The following is a 26,636-nucleotide window of genomic DNA, read 5'->3' on the forward strand; positions in this document are numbered from 1 at the left end:
AAAACAATGGGACTTGCTTCTAAGTAGAGATGTCTTTAGGGTCAGTGTAGCAAGACCACTCAGAAATTTATAGACATTGACACTTACCGTTTTGCAGAAGCAGACAAAGGCCATTGTCATGATCTGGCAGGACTACAGGGAGGAGGAAGAGGATCCCGACGAGAGATGTAGCCAGGACTCGGACACACTGGGGCAAGCTGGGGATGGGGAAGGGAAGGTTGGTGTAGGAAGTACTCACGGGGTGATTGAGGATGACAAGGGGATGAGGGTCAGTGTACAGGAACCAGAGCAGCAGGACCCATCACCAGAGCCAGAGGGGCCCTGTCTTCACAAACACAACAGGCTCTGAGGCAGAGGGAGCAGCGGATGGGATACTCCAGGAGGCTGAAGTGGACAAGGGCCCAGAGCCCAGCTCCCCAGCTGGGGCTTGGTGTGTGATTCCTCAGCTGGAGTAGGCTTGGAACAGGTGAGGGTCACATGCCTCATCAAGCCCAGATGCTACAATCAGCATGCAGAGTATAAAAGGGCAGCAGAGCTGAGGTGCTGTGTCTGCTCAACTGTCCATGTTGATGGGGCTCAGCTTGGGTGCTCCTGGATCTCTGTGGGACTGTGCTTCAGTTTGGACTTTGGACATGTGGCTTGACCCTGGACTGGGGACTTGACATACTGACTTTTTACCAGGTAAGCCAGGGGTTTAGGACAGACATCAAGTCTAGCTCTCAAGTTCCCAGCAGTGGACACCTTGCTGTCATTTCCTCTTCCCCTCTTTCTGAAGGTCCAACTAGGGCCTTCTGTTTGTCCCATGATTTCTAAACACAGGTATGAGAGGTTTTTCTTTTGGCCCGCTGCTTTCAGCAGGAAAGCCATTTAATGCTGAATCAGAATAAACCTCAATCCACAGAAAACCCCATAGATGTTACGGCTGTGATTGGCTATCCTGACAAGGCAGCCACAAGCTTTGGTGGGAGAACAAGCTGTGATATAAGTGGTGGTGGCTTTAACTCCTTCTCCACTGGATCGCCACTGGAAATCCCCCCAAATGGTATTATTTTACTTTTATTTAAGTGTTTTTTTTCATTCTGCTCTTCAGCCCAAAAAAGCCTCTGAGTGGCTTGCAGTACGCTTTCTCACTCTCTCTCACAGGCTTACAAAGAGATGTGACACAAAAGGAAAACTGACCAGGAGAAGATGAAATAAACAAACTCAGATTCAGATTCTTAGTAACTAGTTAGTCTAACAGCCAACTGAGATGGGGAGGGGAATCAAGGAGTGGAGCCACCAAAAGTAACAATAGAGTCCTTTCTCTTCTATCCTCTGTGGCAGCCTGTTGAAATGGCTGTTCCAGGTTTCATATGGGTGTCTGTATGTTTTCTCCTCCATGGCTAACGTCTCAGGAGACAATCTAGACCAAAGTCTCCATGTCGTAGGAAAGGGTCAGGTCCTTCTTGTACCATGGCCCCCAACCAGCTTGTTATATCAAATTTAGGACTTTAGGTGAGCTTTTTTTTGTTGGAATCCATGTCTCTAAAGACAATGGAGCCTGCCTCTGGGGGCGAGGTCAAACCACTGTGTTAGCAGACCTGAAGTGACATTCTAGTGTGCAAGCTTGGGCAGTGTGTAAGGAGGTCCTGGGCCACCCAAGCGACAAGACCTCCCTCTCAGCTTCACTGATGTGGTCAGAGCAATACACATGGCACCAGCTGTGCTGTAGGATATGCTTTAAAACAGGGAAAGATGGTGGCTTTGTTCTTGTTTAATAATTGCAAGAGGCCACCTCTGTTCAAAATGCATGTGTTCCAGTTAAATATTGTCTGGATTTGCGTCTAGTACTATGAACCATGGTCAAAACAAAAAAAAATTCCTTCCAGTAGCACCTTAAAGACCAACTAAGTTAGTTCTTGGTATGAGCTTTCGTGTGCATGCACACGAAAGCTCATACCAAGAACTAACTTAGTTGGTCTTTAAGGTGCTACTGGAAGGAATTTTTTTTTTGTTTTGACTATGGCAGACCAACACGGCTACCTATCTGTAACTGGAACTATGAACCATGGTGTTACATGAAACACATATCTTTATTATTTAACTTGCTTTAATAATTTGGAATTAATAAAAAAGAAATATAAGTAACTGTTACTTAGAAATATTTTATGAATAACATCTGGATTCTACCCCACTCTAAGGAGTTCAGACTGGGTTTATCCCAGGATATTCTCACAACCACCCTGTGAGGCAGGTTAAACTGAGAAACAGTGACTGGTGTACAATCACTTAGTAAACTTCATGGCTGAGTGGAAATAAAATCTCCCTGGTTCAAATCTGATACCATCCACGACACTAGCTGTAAAGACATACAATGCTGCCAACATTTAATCTGTCTTCAGTCAGGCTATTAAATTGGAAAATTGCCAAGTAAGTTTTGCTGCTGCTAGGATCATCTTGAAGTATATGGCAATTCTAATTGAAGTTTCAACAGTCATTAAAATTGACCAGAAGTCTGCACATCTGCATGAAGTAAGGCACACATGACTTCACTGTGTGCCTTACCTAAGCAGATGCAGGTAAATTCAGTATGTTTAAAAAGATCCATACAAAAATGCAAAGGAACAGATAAACTCTTGTTCAAGGTCAAACCAGACATGTTCATTAAAAAAAGCTGCAGAGGCAATTGCAGTAAGGATCATGGCAAGTGGGAAGGTGAATTAATCCCCCACCCCACCCTCCATCCTGGTCACAAAGAAAACCACGCCCCTGTAAAAGATGGGGGAGGTACTTCCAGCTACCTCACCCACTGCCCTTGGAAACCCTGTAAGAACCTGCTGCAAGAGAGAGACTGTCTACAGCATCATGGGAAGGTTGTTTCTAGGACCAAGGTGAAACTGTAAAGCTCCCTTGTTATTTTTGCTATTGGATAATGGATGTTGATTGTGTAAACTTGTTATATAGTACTGAAACGTTGTTTTTTGTATGTTACTATATTTGATGTGGTGTTGTTTTGCTATGTTATTATGGAATTGTTTTTTGCAATTTGGCTTTGAAACACATTTCTGTTTTCTTTGCTGTAAGCTGCTTTGAGTGTGATTTTTCTCTTTGTGTGTGGAAAAGCAGCATACAAATAAAAAGACTGAATGAATGCCCTTAAAGCTGCTGTTAGGCCCAGTAGGGAAACTTCTATTGCTGCAAATGAACGGGAGCATAACCTAATGGTACAAGCATCTGCTTTGCATGCTAGTTCAAAGGATGAGATAGCAGACGATAGGAAAAGACCTCGGTCATTGCGAGTTGGAATAGGCTAGATGGACAAATGACCTGACTTGGTATAAGGCAACTTCCTATGGTCCCCATCCTGTTCCTACCTCCTGCAATTCTTTACAAGATAAAACAACTAGACACATTAAACACTCTTATGCATGTAATGTTGTCTACTTTGGCCTTCAGTTACAATGAAAGCACCCAACATCCTAGTTTTTAAGAGTTAAACTATTATGTGATACTGGCAGCTGGGGATTATGCTTCTTCACTGGTTTTTCAGTCTCTACCTTGGGGTGGGACATGTGCATACCACTCACATCCTCCCATGTACGTATTTGTATAGCAGTTGCCTCTGTATCAGAGAAAGGCTAGTCTACAAGTTGCACACTATATCCTCAGCAATAGGCACAATGCATGCTACTAGGTAACTGAAGCCCCACATTGGAAGGTGATCTATTTGTAAAATGACCGATGAACTAAGCTGGGGTGACAGTGCTAAAGGAGATCAGTTGAATGGTCTCAAGGCAATGTGTGGGAGGGAGGGAGTGACTTACCTCTGTTTCTTCTCTCTGGTGGCAGGAGGGCATTCGAGATCAGGTGAAGTTCCACCTCTAGAAATTGATAGGTAGGCTAAAAGTTGAAGTTCCAGGGAGAAGAGGGTCTTACCCTCTTGGAGAGCCAGTGTGGTGTAGTGGTTAAGAGCGGTAGACTCCTAATCTGGGGAACCGGGTTCGCGTCTCCGCTCCTCCACATGCAGCTGCTGGGTGACCTTGGGCCAGTCACACTTCTTTGAAGTCTCTCAGCCCCACTCACCTCACAGAGTGTTTGTTGTGGGGGAGGAAGGGAAAGGAGAATGTTAGCCGCTTTGAGACTCCTTAAAGGGAGTGAAAGGCGGGATATCAAATCCAAACTCCTCCTCCTCCTCCTCCTCCTCCTCCTCCTCCTCCTCTTCTTCTTCTTCTTCTTCTTCTTCTTCTTCTTCTTCTTCTTCTTCTTCTTCTTCTTCTTCTTACCCTACCACCCTCAAAACTGAATTGCAAGAAAAGCTGGAGCACAAAATATGAGGCCTGCATTGCAACATTAGCTGGGCCTTAGCAGGCAAGACAGAAAAGCACCACACTTGCATCTGGAGCTTAGACACCCAAAGTCTAGTGTTAGAAGCCAAAGTAAAGTGGGATTCAGAATGCTTGAACATGCTGGAACTGATCTGATAGGGCACAGCAAGTGGTAGAAGTTTCAGATGAGCAAGGTAATAGGTGAGGAAGGTATTGTATATAACAGCTAAGCATTGCACTAAAACTGAGGATGTCTGAATACTCCCTTTCCTGCTTTTATCCCAAAACTTTGGATCACTCACTCACCTCGCTATTATTTTGATACCTATCTTTAAGACCAGAAACGTTTTAAGTATGCAGAAAAAGGAAATTGGGTAAAGGAATTCAAAAGATCTTAGGGCATCACATACATTCAAATATACTTTCCTACATCACTATATCCCAGAAGTGCTGCTCCTATACAATCCCTACCCTTTACATTTACGCACAACTTCTTTACACTAAGATTTTATGAATACTTCTCTGTACTGAACTGTGGTGATTAGGTTTTTTTAAACCAAGGCCACACAAATACTTTTCAGTGTGCAACCTTAAAATTAAGCTTCAAAACTGCAATATTTTTCTTCATGCTTTATATCCTCTTGGAAGCCAGCCAAACAATACTTTCCTCCTTCTCTGCTCAGCAAAACCATTATGTTGATTGAACTGAAGCCAACATGCACACTCATGACCAATCTTGTCTAAAACTTTATTCAGGAGGGAATAAATTGCATTTGTGATGCTACAGATTAGATTGTGCAAGAGCTTTTGTTCTGAAGCTGCAATTTTTAGAGATTTACACAGGCCTCTTTCCAGATGCAACACATTCTACAGATAAGATAGAATACCTGTCTCCTCAGGAAATTTGAGGGAGAAGACAGAATTAAGTTACACATTTATTGAAACAGTAAGACTGTAAATGCTCCCTACACCTCTCTACGTTACAAGTATTGGGAGGAGCAGGGAAGCCCAGATGGTGGTATCTGAGCACCACCTCCTTTCATTTCAGGATATGCTTGCATCAACTGAGCTGTATTTTAGTGCAAGAATAATGCACTACTGAATTTTAGATGCCACATAAAAATACATGTTTTCTTGGACATTCAGTAGCCTTTACTACAGTAGAACATTTATGCTCTTTTAATGAGATGACTTTAAAAACCTAAGAGCAGCCCTGCTGGGTCAGATTGAAGATCCATCTAGTCCAGCATTTTGTTCCCACATTGGCCTATAGGAAGCCCACAAGCGAGACATGAGCAAAAAAGCACTCTGTGGCTCATGTTTCTTGGTAACTGGTATTCAGAACCTTAACCGTCTGATATAGGAGGTAATGTATAGATCTGTCATGATGAGAAGCCATTGATAAGTTTATCCCCCATGCTTTGATCCTTGATATGCTATTAATTCTTTTTATAGTTGTTTTAAGTATGTTGTAAGCTGAATTATTATGGGAAAGCTGCATAGACTCAACTGAAGGCATCATGAGAGGGTGGCTAAATGCCAGTGACCACCTACTTATTGTTAACATCTACGCTTTTTACCATTTGTAATAATAATGATAATAAATTTATACCCCGCCCATCTGGCTGGGTTTCCCCAGGCACTCTGGGCAGCTCCCAACAGATTAAAACAAATATTAAAAACTTCCCTAAACAAGGCTGTCTTAGATGTCTTCTAAAAGTCAGATAGTTGTTTATTTCCTTGACATCTGATAGGAAGGCGTTCCACAGAGTGGGCGCCACCACTGAGAAGGCCATCTGCCTGGTTTCCTGTAACCTCAAATCACGTAGTGAGGGAACCGCCAGAAGGACCTCGGAGCTGGACCTCAGTGTCCGGGCAGAACGATTGGGGTGGAGACGCTCCTTCAGGTATACTGGGCAGAGGCCAACACTTGGAATTGTGCTTGGAAATGTACTGGGAGCCAATGTAGCTCTTTCAGGACCGGTGTTATGTGATCTCAGCGGCCGCTCCCAGTCACCAGTCTAGCTGCCGCATTCTGGATTAGTTGTAGTTTCCGGGTCACCTTCAAAGGTAGCCCCACGTTGAGCTTATCACAGTAGTCCAAGCGGGAGATAACTAGAGCATGCACCACTCTGGCGAGACAGTCTGCGGGCAGGTAGGGTTTCAGCCTGCGTACCAGATGGAGCTGGTAGACAGCTACCCTGGACACAGAAATGACCTGTGCCTCCATGGACAGCTGTGAGTCCAAAATGACTCCCAGGCTGCGCACCTGGTCCTTCAGGGGCACAGTTACCCCATTCAGGACCAGCAAGTCCTCCACACCAGCCCCCCCCCAAAAAACATCACTTCTGTCTTGACAGGATTCAACCTCAATCCCTTAGTCGCATGGGCGAGAGGACGGAACCCTGAGCACCCCACAAGTGAGAGTGCAAGGGTCTGAACACTCATTCCCCCAACACTACTTTCTGAACATGACCCAGAAGGAGCAGAACCACTGTATAACAGTAACCCCAGCTCCCAGCCCCTCTAGCTGGTCCAGAAGGATGTCGTGGTCAGTGGTATCAAAGGCCGCTGAGAGATCCAGCAGAACTAGGAAACAGCTTTCACCTTTGTCCCTAGCCTGCTGGAGATCATCAATGGTAGTGCCCAAATAATAATTCTGTGTGCATTTACAGCAAAAATAGTGTGATAATATAACTAAGAAAGGATTTCAGGAAAGGACCTTCGACACCAATAGTAGCATTTGAATGCAAGCTGCCCTTCTTTTTAGGGTATTGTAGAGCTTGCCACATGCCTGCACTCCTGTGAGTTTTTGATTGATCTAAACAGAACTTTTAAGAGACAATGGAAAATTCCACTTTATGCATAGCAGAAAGTATGTCCAGAACAATCACCACATAAGGCAAGTACATGGATATTTTATGAGGTATATTACTGCTTAATCACAAAACACAATTACTTTGCTTTCTCCTTGGCTCAGGAGCATCAGCAAAGAGACGAGGGAGACGTTTGTGGCATATGAGCCACAGGGAGTGAGCAATGTGAGGCGAAGACCAGGTGTTTATTGAATCTACTTATCAGAAAAATAATGTAAACCGCTCTCTATATACAGTACCCTATGTCTACACATCCCCATCAATGCTACCACTCACTGTAATGCTGTGCTATGCCTTCTTTTTATTTGATGCATGCTATGCTGTGGGAAGCAGAGGAGTTAGTGACTAACAGCCTTATGTCCAATGCGCGTCTTCATCGTTCCCAAACAGGCGAACTTTGGTTGAGACTGAAACTCTGCAATTACAAAGACCAGGTAAACAATGAGGTACGAGAACCAGTGCAATGATCCCTGCTTAATATACATACTAAAAATAAGCTTTCAACAGTCATTTAAACTAATCCCTAAAAGGCAGCCAAACACTACCCAAACAGAAGCCTTTCTCTGAATACTGGCATGATACAAATAAGAGATTACACAGCTACTTGTTTAGCAGTTATCTTCTGTCTCTATGATCTTGAAAATACAGTATTCCTTATGCAGATATTTGTGGAAGACTACCATTTCAATAGCGATTTGAAAGTCAGTGAAATGGAGTAAAGGATAGAAAGTAATGCACATCCCTGCTCAGAGAGAATGCTAGCACCCAGCATCCTTGGGAGGATGCCAGGGCCCCAGCACTCTATCAGGGTCCCTTCTTGAAAATGCCCTGTCAGTCCCAGCCGCTTGCTGCCCACCCCCAAAAAGATTTCTGACCTGGTGCCCCAAACAATACTAGTTAAGTGTTTTCAATAATTCCTGAAAGCAATGTTTTGTTGTAAGCATTAAATGTCAGGTTGACCTAACTGCTGATCACACTTTGAAGTATGTACTGCTGCCCATTGCCAGGTAAGCTTGCCAGGGCTGACTGAGAGGGGGGACGCCCATGAAAAGGCATTTTGCCTAGGCCTCCCTCCAAGCTGGAGTAGACCCAGGACTATGATTTAAGAATTCTTTATGACTCATCTTTCTTGGAAAACAAGCATTAGAACTTGTGAACTGCTTATTTGGTGGGTTGCCGAATCAGAGCTATATGAACTGCAGAAGACAATGAAATGAAATAATAAATGTAAAAAATAGTCATGTTTAAATTTAAAGCATTAATTTTGCTTATAGTACGGATTATATATTCATAATTGCAAATTGCAAATTGTTTAGGGAAGCTTTTAATGTTTGATGTATTATGGTATTTTAATATTTTTTTGGAAGCCGCCCAGAGTGGCTGGGGAAGCCCAGCCAGATGGGCGGGGTATAAATAATAAATTATTATTATTATTATTATTATTATTATTATTATTATTATTATTATTATTTGTAACTGAGTTATGAAACTTTATATTCTTTGAAATGACTACTTACAAAATAAATGAGAAAAGGATTCATATTGTTGGTTAGTTTTTTAAATAGAGGTAATTTTGTGAAGTTGCATGAAATTATTCTGTTTTTAAAATGGTTACTCTGACTATATTTTACAAATATTCTAGTTCTTTAGTTTTTCTACTTTTAGAGATCTATAAATTTTGCATTTATGGAAAAAATAACAAGCAAACTACAACATAAAAACACAGTACTACAATAACAACTGTAAAAACATAAAAAATATACTAGTTGGTAAAAAGACTTAGATGTTTATAAACTTTGCTTTCTGGAAAATCTTTCTCTCCCCCCCCCCCCTTTATTACACACAAATGAATCAAAATAAGAAATGGATCAAAATTGCAGAAATGTATGGCTACATTCCCTTCTGGGAGTCAAATGCCAGTGGTGCATGGGATGGAGGCAAAAGTGGACAGAGCAATAAATGTGAATTTTACCCTTGTACAGGAGGCTACTATTCTTCACACCCACCTATCCCTTGTTATCCTCCAACCAGGTAGGCAAGAAGCATTGAGAGTTGAAAGACACACTCCTACCAAGCAAAAGTGTTTGATGGTGCATAACAGGGCTAATGAGGGGAATTGCTTGGGTGAATCTGAGGACCAGACAGAGGCATGAAGGGTCACATTTAGCCCCCAGGCCTAAGGTTCCCCATCCCAGTTTTAAAAGGAATAAGAAGGCATTACAGGCAGATTATTGTCTCACATTTAAAGGAACAGAAGAGCTAATGCACCAGATTCAACTAAATTGTAGAGCTAGTGGAAGCCAGCACAGTAAGTTCTGCTAGTGCAAGAGACATGCCATCCTCTCATCCATATGTGTTATCCCCGTATCTGCTTAGGGGGGTCAAGAGAAACCCCAGAACAGTGCATGTAGCAAGAGGAGATTGTTCCCATCTGGCAAGCTGAAATACTTGTGCTGGCAATGATCTCCTCAGCACAATGCTGAATTCCACCCAAAATCTCCAGGCCTAGTTATTTGTTTAGAACAGATTCTGATGAAATGGCTTGCTTTTTCTGCATTTAGGATTGAATGAGCAGTAACAATCTGTAGAGTAACAACTAAATAAGCCTACAGATGTTTTAACCACTTTTTAAAGTTTTTGGGAAGACACTTTTGTTGTTAATTAATAGACAACAGATTATAGTTCTAAAAGATGCAACAAGATACAAGTCACTTGGGAGAGGGGTTTAGCCCGAATAAGAATATTAAATCTGACTGGAATATAGTTCACAATATACAGGAGGCTAGGAAGCACCATAGTTACAGAAATAGCAGCCAAAAAGAGTCAGAAAGAATACTAATTGCATTTTCTAGTAATTGTTTTTATTATATTATTGTGACAAGCATTTTTTTAAAAAATCTTTACTTTTATATTTAAAGTAAAGATTTTTTTTTAAAAAAAGGCTTGTCAAAACACTGCACTAAGGAGGACGTATTCAAAACTGTTAAATAAGCCACACATGGGTGGCACTGTGGGTAAACCACAGAGCCTAGGGATTGCCGATCAGAAGGTTGGTGGTTCGAATCCCCACGACGGGGTGAGCTCCTGTTGCTCAGTCCCAGCTCCTGCCAACTTAGCAGTTGGAAAGCACGTCAAAATGCAAGTAGATAAATAGGTACCACTCCGGTGGGAAGGTAAACAGCGTTTCCGTGTGCTGCTCTGGTTTTGCCAGAAGTGGCTTAGTCATGCTGGCCACATGACCTGGAAAAAGTGTCTGCGGACAAACGTTGGCTCCCTTGGCCACAAAAGCGAGATGAGCGTCGCAACCCTAGAGTCGTTTGCGACTGGACTTAATTGTCAGGGGTCCTTTAGCTTTTTTAAACCACTATTTACTTATTAAAAATCCACAAAGAAGTAGTTAGTATTTAAAATTCACGAGAAAAGAGCCAAGAGGAGCAGAAAATGTAGTACACTCTGGAAAGCTACAACAGTTCTACATAAAATAAATACTGTTTGATTATTCCATAGCAGGTTATAGTAGAGCAAAGGGGAGCATTTCACAAATCATTTAACAGAAGTGGTATCAGAAAGTTCCTTGACGTCACACTCTGCAAACTGGTTACATAAGTACAGTTAGATTAAAGCACACATAGTCCCACAGCTGTTAACAGGCCCAAATGAGCTTAAATCCAAAATCTCACTCTTAGAAAATATATGCCTTCTTACTCTGACATTACTATAAACTTCTAAAGCAACAATCTCAACGCTAAGCACAGGAGCACTAGAAGTTGCATCTGCAAATACAGTACCTAAAGTAGAAGAATATTAGGGAAAGGTTGAAAATAATTACTTTTTATTGTTTAAAATATGGCTCACAATGCATTACATATAATACATTAAAATGACACTGATTTTGTCCTGCGTGCCTTATTTTAACAAGAAAATCAAAAACATTTGCCTACAATTAAGGATAGCTGTTCACAAAATGTTGTCAGTAATATATCATAAATTACACTATAAGGCCAAGTTAAAATAAAAATAATGAGCCCTGAACTATCTCTGGATTCTGCACAATGACCCAATATAAAGACTGCTTTTGGATTTATGAAAAGGCATTGAAGGTCTATATGTGTGACGACTGGATTTAGGCCTCTTATTTTTCTTCACTGAAACATACTTCTCTTCCTTGGGAGGAGGCACATGAACTGGTTTCCAAGGGACTGGATTGTAAAAGGCTGGAGCTGGATATGTACTTCCTTCTGGATAGCCTGGAATGTTTAAAGAAGCATAGTGTTTCAATCTAAACTATTAGCAATAACATTGTTTCTTAGGGTGCAATCCTACACACTTACCTAAGAACAAAACCCACTGAACAAAGAAAGGCTCGCCTCTGAGTAGACAAGACTGCAGGGTTAGTCATTCTAAGTTAAGATTCAGGGATCATTCTATGCTTCATGGGAGGGCAACCGAGGGGCTGGAAGATGCTGTAGATCCACCTCTCTACAGGCAAAGAGGGGGTTGTGCAGGCAGAGCTTTGCTATGTGCAGGAGTGGAAAGCTCGGCTACTGCTTTACTGAAAGTGGTTCTCCAAGCACAGCAGAACCAGACACAGGGAGAGATGTCAGCATTGTATCAGGAGACCCTTGGAGCTGTCTAAAGTTCCATTGTCTCCTGACACCTCCACCCAAAGTGAGAAAGAACGCTATCTGCAGAGTTGGCTTATTTCTTCTTTCATTAGTGTCATTGAAATGCAAAATAGATATAAATAAATAAGCCATATCTCTCCCCCCGCAATGGCTTGCAGAAGTTGCCAGCACTTTGGAAGTAGCGATTTCTCTCTCTGCACAGCATCCCCCATCAACAGCTTATGATTGTTCTGCCCAAGAACTCTGCCACTTTAATGAAATTTTACACAAAAGTTTTTTGGGTTTTTTTAAATGTACCATCTACCTAAGACTACAAATCCTTCCAGCAGTTATAGTCTGCATAGTTCCTTTCCTACATTCAATGAACCAGGATTTATTTTCACTTTGAGAGCTTATAATTTATATACAATTTTATAGTCTGTAACAAATAAGGGATCAGCTGGCCTATATTGTATCCTATTTAACTTTCTTCACCTGAAAGATCAACTGAGATCTCATGATACCTTACAATGGCCTTTAAGGATGTCTTTAACACATCCCTGGGCAATTTACAGGACAATAAAGACACAAATATGCTTCCACTCTGTAGATCTCAGCAGTATAATGAACAGTGTCTCGGATCCTGATATCCCATGAATTTAAGAAAGTTCATGGAAGGGAACTTTGCTGTCATCACTTTCCTAAACAGAGTGGCATGAGGCACAGGAGGCTGCCAGTGGGAGCAGGGGGAGTCACACAAAACTGGGTGGAGGCATCACGTGTGAGTAGAGCTTGGTTTGAGCAAGGTGCATTGCCCAATTTTAGGTGACCTTCCTCCAACCCTCATGCTCCAACCCTCCAGAGACAATTTCAGGGGCACAGGAAGAGACACAAAACTCCTCTTCTGTCAATTTCCTTCCATTCACCAGTGTGAGAGTACTGAATTTGCTACCCAAAATGCCAATGTTAAAGGTCAGTTTATTTTCATCATTGCTTAATTTTTATCACTGTTTATCAGAGAAGGAGAGCATGCTGCATTGGCTATACCTAAATTATGGCAGCAGGAATGTGGTGCCTTTGCCATAACAATCCTATTTGTCTGGAAAGAAATGTAAATACATTTCATTGGAGTGGTCAAAACAAAGTCTGGAATATGTTCTCTACTGTGAACAAAACTGGGAAGAATATTTTTAATAAATTACTTAGACAAGTGAGCAGCTGTCTGCAAGTACTGTAACAATGTCCCAAGACAAAGCATGAAAGAAGTATGCACCACTATCTATAATCAAACCAAAGCAAAACAGCAACTGGTTTTGTGCCTGGTGTGCTGTTTAGTGTTCAAAAGGAACAGCAGCCTCTCCCAGCAAATAGTTTAGGTTAACATATTTATAAGTGCAACACATTTGGCAAATAACTATGAAAGAAATGTTGTTTAAATGACAAGTATGCTTATTTTTTTCTAGGGAAAAAAATTTTTTTCTAGGGAAAAAAATAAGGCCAGAAACAACAAATATGCTTTATTGAAAATAGGATCAAGGCTGGGTAGGCAGGCTGGAGTCATGTACATGGTGTCAGGCCAACTGATTTCAAAAGGGCATAAGCCTGCATAACTTGACTCAGGATTATATCTACCCAAAGACAACTTCTTCACTGCACAAAAATTAGCTCTGGGCCGATATAAGAGAGAGGCCGATTTTCTTTATTGGTAAAACCTTCAATAGGCCTATCATGAGCTGAGGTCCAAACTTATGAGTCTGTCTCAAAGGTGGTGGCTACATTTGCCTTGAAAGGTCTGACGATAAGGCCCAATGTTTTAGGTGCAGGCAGAAACCATAATCTTTAGCCCCCTTCAGTCATTACTCATGTGAAGAGGAAAAGTGAGTGCAATGAAACTATGGAACTGCTTTTTGCTCCCATCAGCACTGCATGGCTTCTGTCAGATGCTCACAAGTTTAGCTTAAACTTCTGCAGCAAGGAGTCTTCTCTAATTGAGGAGGCTGCCATCAACTCTGGAAGATGTTAATCAGTATAAAGGCAGATTAAACATTTAATAAATATATGAATAGAAGAGCATTCTTGGAAGAATAGGCACTGCAAAGAACAAGAATGTATGTGCCAGTATATTTTACTGAAGTCTACTGACCAAAATGAATGCTTTCAAAGGTAGATTTCCAATGATATAATCTTAAGTTATTTGGGGTGTGGAATGGGACCAAATATACACATTCCTTTATGTGGGGCAACATCTACTGTTTGTGGCCTGTCTGTATCCACATCTATGGCTAAGGAATTCTAGCAGATGAACATTTAAAACAAAATATTCAAAAATAAATAGTAAAAGTATCAGAAAACTGCTCCTGCTACACAAGTTATGAAGACTGTATTAGTCTGTCTAGTACAGATACAAACCAGTATCTTTCCCATCTGCAGAGGCACAGCCAGCTGATGCTTGGCGGGGCTTAGTTTTGGAATTTTGCAGCCATTCTTTGAACATCTGCTCTGATTTTTCTTTTTTCTCTTGTAGTTCAGCTTCCCGTTGTTTTTCCTTCTCCTACAAAAGGAAAAGAGCCAAGAATGCCAAAATGTCTTAATACAACAGTCTTCTTCCAGATGTATTACTTCACCACTGTAACCAATTACTCTGGGTACAATCCAATTATAGTTAAGCACCTGTAAGTCCTACTGATTTGAATTTGAAAGATTTAAACTCATGTTCTAATTTCAACACTGACATAAACAAGATTTTAAAGTCTCTAATTTTGGCTGGTTTATGCATTTGGTGTTTCAAAAGTTTCATGTATGTTTTCATGATTTACAAAACAAGGCCACCAATGTACTATCAGGACACAGTGTAGTGAAGCATCCTCTCCCTAATTCAAATGTAATCTCAGCAATGAATTCACCAGGTGAACACTATTATTTAAGTCCTACAATCTGTAATATGGAGATGTTACTGACCTACCTTAAAGAAGAGTTTATTTACAGTATTTAGAGGACACCCTATAACAAAGTTCTCAGGGAGGCATAAATCGAGAAAGAAATCAATTTAAAATTCAGTAATAAGATACTAGAAGTATAAATACAGCTTAAAGAAATGAGTTGTAGAGTTAAAACACCTTAATGCCAAAAGAGATTAAAAGGCTTGGGAAAATAAAAAAAAAAAGATTTTCACCTGGTGCCAAAATGAGAATAAACCAGGTGCCAGGTGAGCCTTTCTGGGTAGAACATCCCACATCTAGGGTGCTACCACCAAGTAGGTTCCCTCTCCCATAGCCACCTGCCACACCTCACTCAGTGGGCGCACTTGGAGAAGGATGTTTGAAGATCTCAGGGTCCAGGTAAGTACATGTGGAAAAGGGCAGTCCTTCAGCTAGCCTGGTCCCAAGCCGTGAAGGACCTTAAAGGTCAAAACCAACCCCTTGCATTGCGTCCAGATTACTGACATGATATATGGGTGGAAGGCTGTGAACAATCAAAAAACACTATATAAATTTTGTTATTACTATTGTTATGGAGTAACATGTTTCAGTTGCATCACAATATCAGTCCAACAAGATATGTTGTTGGTTTAAAAATACAACTTTCAGAGAATGGTATATCCGTATATCTGCAAAATCTACAAACTGGCGCCAGTTGAAGAAAAACACAATTCTTTTAGAAATCCAGTGATTCTTATGTAGCTGTGAATAACAGTTATACCATGAAGGGGAGCTAGAAAATGAAGTGTGCATTTAATAAACTTCAATAACACTTCAATGTTCACAAGCTTCACTGTACCCCAGTCCCTTTTCTGCAACAAAAACTGATTACTCCTCACGTTAGCATACATCTTCATCACCCATTAATCTCTCTGAAAGACATCTCTATTACAATATTGCACATGCAGTATGCTATAAATTTCTCTATGATCCCAAGACTAACAGAATCAACAAAGCTATACAGATAAATTCATCAAGTAAGCCAAGCTGCAAAGTAGAGGATAAGAAAAATCCTCAAAATGGGAACTCATTCCAGATGAGAACTATGTGTGGGTTACACCTCTAAGAGCAACCAAAACCAGATCAGCATCTCCTCAAATGAAAAACTGGGATAAAAGTTACCTTCTCTTCCTTCTTCTTCTGACCTTCTTCCATTTTCTTTTTCCTTAGCCATTCCTGATACATCTCTCGCGACTTTTCCTTTGATTGTGCTCTCTCAAGTTCTTTGGCTGCTTTTTCTGCCATCTCTTTGCTGAGCTTAAGTTCCCTTTCCCGTTTTTCCTGTAGATAATAATAGAAAACATATAAGAGAGAGCAGTAATAACAACTCCTACAAAAAGATGACTAGACTAGAACCCTTTCCCCTCATATCCTTGTTCTCTATTTGTAGATTTTTTTCTTCTTGTACACTAAGTATTTATGGGCATCCTGGACCTACTGAAGTGGTAAAACCCAGATTAAGGTAATTCACTGGTCCAGATAGGTCGCTTCTGTCATTCTTCTTGCAGCATTCAGCTCAAATGTGAAGAGCCCCTGGTATCTGGAAACACTGTGCTTTCCCATTGTACTGACACTACTGATTCACATGAATGTTGCACAGGTGGTATGAAAGTCTTGATATGATTACTCAAGTTGGTGGTTTCTTTGTGTGTGTTTTGTGTTGTGTTTTTACACTGAAAGAGGTATGACCAGTTTGTAGATGGTTATCCAGATGAAGAGATGAGTTACCTGCAGCTAGGCCAAGCATGGACAGCTACAGATAACTCCATGCAGCAACCTCGGGACACTATAAACAAAAGGACCAGTTAAATAACGGAAAGCTCTAGCTGGCTTTGACAATCTGCAATAAAAGTGTAAGCAATTTTTTTTATGCTGTGAATTTTTATGTTCCCTGTAAATTAATAAACTGGTTTGGGAAATAGGTATTTGCCAATGTACTCATGCTTCATGAAAGAGACCGCCTAGATTGCTTGGCTTCACATTTTCTTGGAAAAGGGCCTTATGCCCGGATTAGCCAAGGGGAACCCAGAACACAGGCTGGAACATAAAAGGGTGTGTCAGGCCCTAAATCAAGTTCTTCCCACTGCTCAGGCTTGTTTCAGAGTGATTGGCATGGAGACCCTGGTTCAATTCTGTCTATTTATTTCTATGATTAATATCATATTAAATGTTGTTTAAAGTTTTATTTGTTCCACAATTTATTAGTTAAGAGAAAAATACGACTTGTATAGACAGTCCATTACCTCAGTGAGTTTTTGGTCCTGATAAAAAGAGCTAGAAAGCCACATATTTGTCATGTCTACACTTCAAAATACATGTGTGTTTTCAGTCTGCTTCTCAGAAAAAATGCTTTGATCTTGTCTTCATTAGTGATATGATCTATTTTTTAAATTACTGATGAGTTTATATACCCTTTAATGCCATTGACAATCACAGTTCTATCAAATTAATTCTAAAAATACCAGTTATTTTTAGGATGAAAGACTTCAGTTCCCACTACTCCACCCAAGAACATTATTAGAGATAACACAAACAAATGAAGCTTGCAGGCATACCCCTTTTCAACTTGATTTCAATCAAAAACTTAAAAGGAATAGAGGGATAATGCAATACCTATACAATACCTTCTACCCTTTACAAACATTCATTACTGCAAACAGTGGTACTTGCAAACAGCAGCAATGCATACCAGGCTAGTTTGTTATTATTGCATGTATTTTTATATTGTAAACACCCTGTGATTCTTGAAGGGTGGTATAGAAATTTAATAAATAAGGAAAATAAAAAAGATCAGATTAATAAAACAGTAATGATTCCATTGACTTACACATTACTGTTTTAAAGAATTTCAACACTGCACTAAGAACGCTTTCATTTATTTTCCTGTGCCTACTAGTGTCCTTTATACAAAACGAAAAGAAGAGTACGTTTGGTGTAGTGGCTGGAGTGTTGGGACTTCAACTGCTAAGTCACAGGTTCAGCCTTGAACCTCCCCAAGATACATTGAGTTAATAGCTGTCAACCTAGCCAATTGATGCACAAGCAATGCTGGAGAGGGATGACACCATGTATGCTACTCCGAGTTCTCAGAGAGGTGGTTATATTATAGATGAAAGTAGTTTTGGCCAAGATATTCAAGGGTGAGCAGACCGTATTAAGATTCTTCTCTTAAGAAAAACCTTTACAAAACTTACCCCACCCTCTAATGTTATTTGAAGCAATGCATAAACCAAATACCTTTGTCATTATCTCTTTTCTATAATCCTGCTAAGCATTTTGCTTGGCATTTATTCAGATGCCATTCTATGTCATGAGGAAATTCTAATTCATTTAGCTGTCCTTCCCTGTTTGAACACGCACTGTACACCTCATCTGCTAGTATCAGCTTCTCCAACTTGACAATAATTAAATCAGGGCTTGAAGTGTTTATACTACTATGGTTTAAACAGATGTCACTGTTCTATGATACTAGTAAGTACATGTAAGAACATATGAAGAGTCTGTGGGAAAAAGTATCTAGTGCAGTATCCTGTTCTCACAGTGGCCACCCAGATGCCCATGGGAAGCCCACAAGCAGGACCAGAGCACAAGAGCAACCTCCCCTCCTGTGGTTTCCAACAACTGGTATGCAGATCTGCTGGGATCTGCTGTAGCATGGTCCAATCACATGCCATTAGTGAATCATTGTAAAGGAGTACCACATGCACCCCTGAAGGAGCAGTGGTTACTTCCCACATCACTGTCAACCTCCTCTGTGAGCTGGTGATGGCAGCTTAGGAAGCAATGAAATTGGTGCACCTATGCAAAAGGTGCTTCTTTACAAACATTTCTGTACTTGTGCTGCTGTAGGTATTATTACTGATTTATTATTTAAATGTATATCCCACATTTCCACACAATGTTGCCTGAAATGGCTAGCCACCAAGATAAAATACAACATGCAAAGAGTATATTAACCTAAGCTCATCTACTTTCAAACTGAACTAATTTTTTACCCTGAACTTTACCCTGTAAGAGTTAACATTTTTCACTTGGTCAGTCTAATTGATTCTAGTCTCAAACTACTACACTTTGCTTCAAACGGCAAGCTTATAATTTATTTAAATAATGTTATGACAAAACCTGTTTGTTCTTGCATATGGTGAGGAAGTGGTGGACTGAAAGGACAAATGTTCCTTTAGCTCTGCATATCTATAGAATAAAGTATGTACTAAAATAAAGTTTGTGACCTGGTGACGATTTAGTATTAGCATACATATTCTCAAAACCAGTATGCTTTTAATCTATTTTGAAGATCTACAGTAAGACTACTCTGAATCTCAACCAGACACAATACCAGTCTAATATAACTTTTCATTATTCAGAAGGAGGTATGGAGTGTGATTGACAAACTGGTTTTGAAGCAGACTCACCTGATGTGAACCACCTGGACCAATAAGCAGACTAGATTTGCAGTCCACTTTGGAATCAACATTCTTACAGGTTCCACAACAAGATGGGTTTGAGGGTTGATTCCGAGTCTATTTTCATTTTTAATGGTAATTCCAGCCACCTGAATAGCATCTGGAACATGAGCATCCTCTCCTGCTGTTGTGCATTGCAAATAGCAAAACTGGGAGTCATCAGAATTTATGACATGCCATCACTCTCAGGGAGACTGTATAAATAATGGTTTCCCTACATGGAATTACCTTTAAAATTGAAAACAGACTCAGAGGTAGCCCCTGGACCACCCTATGAGTAGTTTTGTTTTCTGTATAGAAACAGGATGGAGTAGACTTAAGTCTGCTTCCATGCTGAAAGTGGACAGAATGGAATAGGACTGATGTGCCTACTGATATTAAAAATAGCTAGAAGAATACTAAGGCTACAGTCCTCAACCCAGTCTTGGGAATTAGCACCATTTAATGGAACTTTCTTTTGAATAGACATTTGTAGGATTGCTCAGATATTCTGCCATTTAATAAACTCATATTAATTACTGCCACTGACATTATAGGTGTCAAGCTTTAAGCACAGACCCCTGGAGACTAAGTAAGCAATTCATTCCTGTTGAACTATGAAAAAAATGTGGAAAAAATATCTGTATTAGCATGAAATCCAACAGTGTTTATGATAGCTTGGTAATTTATGTTATTCCTAGACCAGGCCAAGTACACATAAAAAGGAAATAACTGGCTATGTAAAAATGTAAGACATTATTTAAGAAAAAAGCTATGGAATTCTTCACCCTTTTCACCTCTTCATTTTTTTTCTGGACCCATTCTTTGTGCTTCTCTTCAGCCAGCTTTTTTTTTATTTCGCGTTCCTGTTTTTCCCTCCTTTTCTCCTTTTCCTGATTCACCTCCTATAATAACAACAACAAAACATTACTACTACTACTACTATTTTTATTATTCCACCCATCTGACTGGTTTGCCCCAGCCACTCTGGGCAGCTTCCAATAAATTAAAATATCAAACACAGTAAAACATCAAACAGCCCTTCTCCATACAGAGCTGCCTTCAGGTGTCTTTTAAAAGTCAGATAGCTTTTTATTTCCTTGACATCTGATGGGAGGGAATTCCACAGGGGGAATGATGGGGCTGGAGACACTTCTTCATGTATAAAGGGCCGAAGTTGTCTTTAACAGTGGTATCTCTGGTGGGAAACATGTCGTGCTTTTTCTGAGTAGTTTGTCCATCATTGGTCCCCATCCACCCCACCCCGCAATCAGTTCTCAGCTGTGGCTCCTAGAAGCTGTCAGCATATGACAGTGGCAACACCCAGTGAATGGCATCAGTTAGCAATATAAATCATCCAAATCTGTTTTTCACAAATAATACGGGAAATGTACATTTTGGTGCCTGGCAATCTGCTGTCAAATGTAAATTATATAAGTATTCACCTTCATAGCTCGTTCTTGTAGTCGAGCACGTAACTCTTTCTCTTTGGAAAGGAACCACTCTTCCCATGGTGAGAGATTTTCTTCCACAATTGGCCGATTTCTCCTTTTTGTATCTTTAAAATGGTCTGCACTGTGAAGTGACAGGTACAAAATTAGACAGTGTTTTATGGGAATGCCATTTTCTAGCTAATGGTATCAAAGATGTCTTATTATGTACATCTTTTGTACAGTATGCTTGGAAGCAATTCCTAAAACTGACAAACTACTTTCAAAATTAATTGAAGTACAAGGACCAAAGTATATTATTTAAGATACTTTTATAATGTCCTTCAATAAAAATGTCTGAAAGTTTATATTTAAAAACACAAAAACAGTTAACCTACAAAGTATTCCAGCAGTGAAAAAACAGTAGAATTAAAAGGTACCAAGTAAAAAACATCTGAAGGACTATGGTTTTGACTAGAAGTTTTAGAAAAATAAAAGGACTTTGGCCTCATGCTGAAACTACAAAGAAGTAGGCACTAGGTGAGCTTCTTTGAGGAGACCATTAGATTATGGACCCACTACAAAGAAGGCCATCTCCTGATAGCCATCACTATGCCTCAGACAGCTGGACACTGACATTATGCCATCTACTGAAGATCTTAAAGCACAAGTAAACAGTCCACATGGAGACAATATAGTTTTCAATCAGTCTGATCCTGATCCTACGTTGTGAAGAGCTTCAAAAGTCAAGACCAGTACCAAAAACTGGGCCCAGATATGGACCAGTAAACAATACAACCTGATTAATACTTGCCTACAAGTATCATAACACAAAGTCTTAGTTAATAATCTAAATACCACATTCCGAACTTGTACTAACTACAGTTTCCAAACCATTATCAAAGGCGGCACCATCTAGAGTGTACAGTTTAACATTATTTTAACAACTGTATCAATATTATTCTTAGTTAAAAGCATGTTTATGATGCACAATAGCAAAGCTCTCTAAATGGCATACAATAATATTAAAGTACAAAATAAAACCATAAAACCAAAGTAAAATACAGTATGGAAATGCAACTGGTCTCTTGACTTTTATATTAAAGGCCACAATTACAGGCTGGGGAGGAGCAAATGGGAAGGTGGAAAGAAAGACACTGATTAATCCTCTCTGTTGTGTTTCTGTTTAAAATCCTCCCCCCAAGGGGAGAAAAGCAGCTGAAGAACTTGAGCAGTAAGAAGGGAACTATATTCCTCTCTTGAAACTTGTAATCACAGAGCCTCATTTCACTTATACAAAGAGACCGAAATTGACTTGCATAGTTGTTTAGGTGTAGCTTGAACCTAAGAAGCTATTTGACACTGGTAGGCACAGTGAGGAAAGCCTATCAAAAGCAGCACAGAAAAATGCATTTCAGGACTGCAACCTGTTCACTAAACCAGATAATTAACCATTAAGGGGATAGGTGGGATTCAGATATCATTAAATAATTACATTTATGGTATAATCTCACATATAAAGACTTTCAATTTATGAATATAGTTCTTAAATAATTCAGTTTTATGTGACAAGCTACACACACACACACACACACAATACTCAGGATTATCTAAGCTATAACGTACTAACTGGGGGCTTTGTGACATAGCAAGGTGGGCTATGTCTACATAATGTAGCATTGCTTGGCAAGGTTTCAACATCAAAATGTTACTGAAAGTCACTGGGATCTTTTTGAAATAGCTAGTGTATTCATATTCCAGTGTTTTCTAAAAGAGTCACAATTTATGAATTTATTTTTCCAATCTAATTTATTTAATAATTAGTCAACCAGACAAACTACTTAATGAGGTCTACAAATCAGCAACATATTGTATTACCCATTTAACATACACTGTACACTGAACCAATATTTCAGAAGTATGAGAAACATGTTCAAGATCAAAGCTATTCTGTGTCGAAGATCAAAGCTATTACCTCTGATATAAACATGCCATAGAAAATAGAATACTCTCACTAATGCCCGGACAAAGATTCATTTTGACAGACTTTCTAATACCAATATACTAGAAGAGTTAAACAAATATTTACTATTTTAGCTTAGTTTTTAAATAGGGAAAAATGAGGCACTGGTGTCTCATAGAATTTTTAAATTTTAAAACCTCTTAGTCCATCTTTCCCTGAGATTAAAAGGTAAAGGTAAAGGTACCCCTGCCCGTACGGGCCAGTCTTGACAGACTCTGGGGTTGTGCGCCCATCTCACTTAAGAGGCCAGGGGCCAGCGCTGTCCGGAGACACTTCCGGGTCACGTGGCCAGCGTGACATCGCTGCTCTGGCGAGCCAGAGCCGCACACGGAAACGCCGTTTACCTTCCCGCTGGTAAGCGGTCCCTATTTATCTACTTGCACCCGGAGGTGCTTTCGAACTGCTAGGTTGGCAGGCGCTGGGACCGAGCAGCGGGAGCGCACCCCGCCGCAGGGATTCGAACCGCCGACCTTTCGATCGGCAAGTCCTAGGCGCTGAGGCTTTAACCCACAGCGCCACCTGCGTCCCTTCCCTGAGATTACTTCTGAGCAAATATGCTTAGGGGTATGGTGTTAATATGTAATGGAACTTAGACCAGGAACACTCAGATATCTTTAGCAATATTTCCTACAGGGTTTTTTGGAGGGAGGATAAAAGAAAGAATTACTAAATATTACTATTTGCAGGTAACATACTAGCTGGGTGTTTTAATCTGGTTTTATCTTATCACTGATTTTAATCTTTCTTTGAATATTTTAAATATTTATTTTTACTGATACTTTTACTGTTTTTGTCAACTCAAGTTTCATTACAATCAAGTGGTATATAAATGTTGGGGGGGAGGATTTAAATAAGATACCAGGTTCACTATTTCTTCATGCCAGCCTTGAATGGAGGTCTTGTTGCTTTCTATTATTTTAATACCCAGGCTTTCTGTGGCTTAATAAGAGCCCAAACAGGTATACAGTGGTACCTTGGGTTACATACGCTTCAGGTTACATATGCTTCAGGTTACAGCCTCCGCTAACCCAGAAATAGTACCTCGGATTAAGAACTTTGCTTCAGCATGAGAACAGAAATCACGTGGTGGCGGTGCGGCGGCAGCGGGAGGCCCCATTAGCTAAAGTGGTGCTTCAGGTTAAGAACAGTTTCTGGTTAAGAACAGACCTCCGGAACGAATTAAGTACGTAACCAGAGGTACCACTGTATAACCAAAAGTGTAACAAACGAAACTATCCATGTTTAATTTATATGTATTTTTCCGTTACAGTATTTTCTTTGCTGTTCTACAATTCTTAACAGCCTCCTAAAGTTGATTAGGCTGAGAGATCACAACTTGCCTAAATTCAAGTGAGCTTTACATTTGCACCTGGTTATGAATGCCAAAGTATTAAACAAATACACCGTTTGTCAAATGTGAAGGGCATGAATGCATCAAAATTGGTGCATATTACTTACTCAGAAGTAAAGACTGAATCCTTTTTCAGTTACTGCTTCTTACAATTTTAAAGTAATAAGCATTTGTCTTATTTTATGAGAGGTCCATAAGAACAGGATGAAGCATGGGCTTGAATTTAAGCCTCAGCAATCCAAATCTACTTCTACTCACACATGCTTTCTCACAGCCCACATCTGTTTTAGGCTGCTTTCCTTATTATGAATAACAAGGGAGGTCTGCATTAACACTAAAAGAACAATTTCAAGCACAACTATTGTATACATAATGCATTTTTATGTAGAATGTAGTATGCAACATCTATGTAAATCCACAGTTATCAGTTTTTTGACCAGTATGCTATAAGGCAAAGCACAAGATAATACTAGTCCAAAATGCATTAAGGTACACAGAAGGCCCCAGTGCCTTGTCTGATTTTGCCTGTAGTCTATTGACCACCTGGACAGGAAGGTGACACCTGGCTACATCATAGCCAGCTCTACAGATCCTCCAGCTCCTGTCGTGCCACAAATCCCTAGTTGTGCAACCCATGTGTCAAGTCTGCCAACCACAATCCGGGGGAATTCTGCACGTAGAACACTTTTCATGTCGGTATGATATACAGTTCAAAATGGGTTGCTATTCCAGTGGGTTCAAGGCAGAGATATTTAAAGGCTTGTATTGCTTTATTGCACAGTACTGTAGTTTTATGTGATACTGCACCGTATTATACTGTAGGATCTCAGTTTCATTGCTGCACAGATTGCATTTGCTGTTTAGTAAACACGCAGGGACTGTCTTTGGTATTAAGCAATAAGTACAGCACCTTGCCAACAAAGGTTCGTATAGTTAAAGCCATGGTTTTCCCAGTAGTGATGTATGGAAGTGAGAGCTGGACCATAAAGAAGGCTGATCGCCGAAGAATTGATGCTTTTGAATTATGGTGCTGGAGGAGATTCTTGAGAGTCCCATGGACTGCAAGAAGATCAAATGCATCCATTCTTAAGGAAATTAGCCCTGAGTGCTCACTGGAAGGACAGATCCTGAAGCTGAGGCTCCAATACTTTGGCCACCTCATGAGAAGACTCCCTGGAAAAGACCCTGATGTTGGGAAAGATTGAGGGCACAAGGAGAAGGGGACGACAGAGGACGAGATGGTTGGACAGTGTTCTCGAAGCCACAAACATGAGTCTGACCAAACTACGGGAGGCAGTGGAAGACAGGAGTGCCTGGCGTGCTCTGGTCCATGGAGTAAGAAAGAGTCGGACACGACTAAACAGCAATAAGTACAGCAGACCCGTGGCTTACACGGGGGTTATGTTTTGACAATAGTGCATAACGCCAAAATCAATATAGTCAAAACACATTGGGTGCGATAGCAGGTGGGACTGCCAAATTTCCCCCGGGGCAGCCGCCCCCTTTCTAATTTTTTCCTCAGGCGCCTACAGCTGAAAGTGCACAAGCGAAACGTGTGTAAGTTGCAGGTCTACTCTATGTAAACATACTGAGCAACAAAATAATCCAAGGCCACTTGAGCAGGGCCTAAGAGCTGCAGCACGGGTGGGCAACACTTTACCTATGCTGTTTAATCCTTTGAGGGATGCCTGATCCCCTGCTAGCTGATGTTGCCTCTTCCTCCTGCCTCGCTCGGTGGAAACCTCGGTGGAAACTTGGAGAGATCAGGGAGAAAGAGGAAGACTTGCCGGCCCCCTCGTCGTCGGAGCTAGCAGGGGAGGGTGGGGTGGAATAGGCTGCCCCCCGCCTGCTACTTGGGGGCACGGAGGTCGGCATGGCGCTGACACGGACCTGCTAGGAAGGAACGTGAGAATGAGCGGCGGGCATTTCTCAAAGACCGCCTTCCGCACCTGAGGGAGCTCCGGACTCAACCTCTTTGTTCCCTCAGCTCCCCAGGGACCAACTACTAGGCCTTGCTCGGTCCACCCTCCATCCCTCCGAGGCCCCCAGGCCTTTGGCCGCACCTCCCTCCCCTAAGGCGCCGCCGCTGCCGCCGCCGCTCTCACTCTCCAACTGCCCCGAGGACAGCGACGCCGGGAGAGCGGCCGTTCTACCTGAGGCCGCCGCTTTGAAACTCGCAGCGCCTGCTCTGCTCCCAGCGGTCCCCGCGGCGCGGCCCACTCCGCCACCCACTACGCGCAACGGGCGCCATGGCAACGGCGACGCCGGCGGCCCGCTTGCCCGCCTTGAGGGCCTCTTTCGCCGCTCTGTTGTCCTCAGAAAGAGAGGGGAGTCGGGCCCGGCTACTCCTCCCGCGTCTCCTCTTCCCTTTTCGCTTTCCCGAAATTAGTAAAACAAAACGAAACACCAAAACGGCCTCCCCTCCACAGCCCCGCCCCACGTCGCTTGGTTGAATTACCTCAACAATGCCCGCCGCCTCCGTCACTATAGTTTGTTCCTTCAGAAACGCCCCCGCCCTCAGCCACGCGCGGGCCTGGAGTCGGCGAGGGCCCGGCCTCGGCCCGAGCAGCTCTTTTTAGTAGGAGGAGGGCTGAGCGCTCAGAATATGCGGAACCATAAGGAGCGCGT

The 26,636-nt window shown here is 41.2% G+C and overlaps 1 protein-coding gene across 9 annotated transcripts; it reads right to left on the reverse strand.

Annotated features, from left to right (window-relative positions):
* Positions 1-7,461: 7,461 nt before the first annotated feature.
* Positions 7,462-26,581, reverse strand: CCDC34 (coiled-coil domain containing 34). Of its 9 annotated transcripts, none has more exons than XM_083753886.1 (8): positions 26,467-26,491; positions 25,669-25,901; positions 20,650-20,779; positions 20,002-20,109; positions 15,885-16,043; positions 14,194-14,335; positions 11,337-11,427; positions 7,462-7,595 (listed from the first exon to the last, which is right to left on the reverse strand). In XM_083753886.1, exons 2-8 carry the CDS (start codon positions 25,881-25,883, stop codon positions 7,535-7,537), a joined length of 906 nt encoding a protein of 301 aa, XP_083610012.1. In that variant the 5' UTR covers positions 25,884-25,901; positions 26,467-26,491; the 3' UTR covers positions 7,462-7,534. The 9 variants fall into 9 exon arrangements, with proteins under 9 accessions (XP_083610012.1, XP_083610010.1, XP_083610008.1 ...); XM_083753884.1 differs by lacking the exon at positions 26,467-26,491 and adding an exon at positions 26,162-26,293; XM_083753882.1 differs by lacking the exon at positions 26,467-26,491 and adding an exon at positions 26,162-26,293 and having other exon boundaries at positions 19,993-20,109.
* Positions 26,582-26,636: the final 55 nt, after the last annotated feature.

Source organism: Podarcis gaigeae, assembly GCF_964106915.1.
Source record: "Podarcis gaigeae genome assembly, chromosome: 1".
In the NCBI taxonomy this organism is placed as follows: Eukaryota; Metazoa; Chordata; class Lepidosauria; order Squamata; family Lacertidae; genus Podarcis; species Podarcis gaigeae.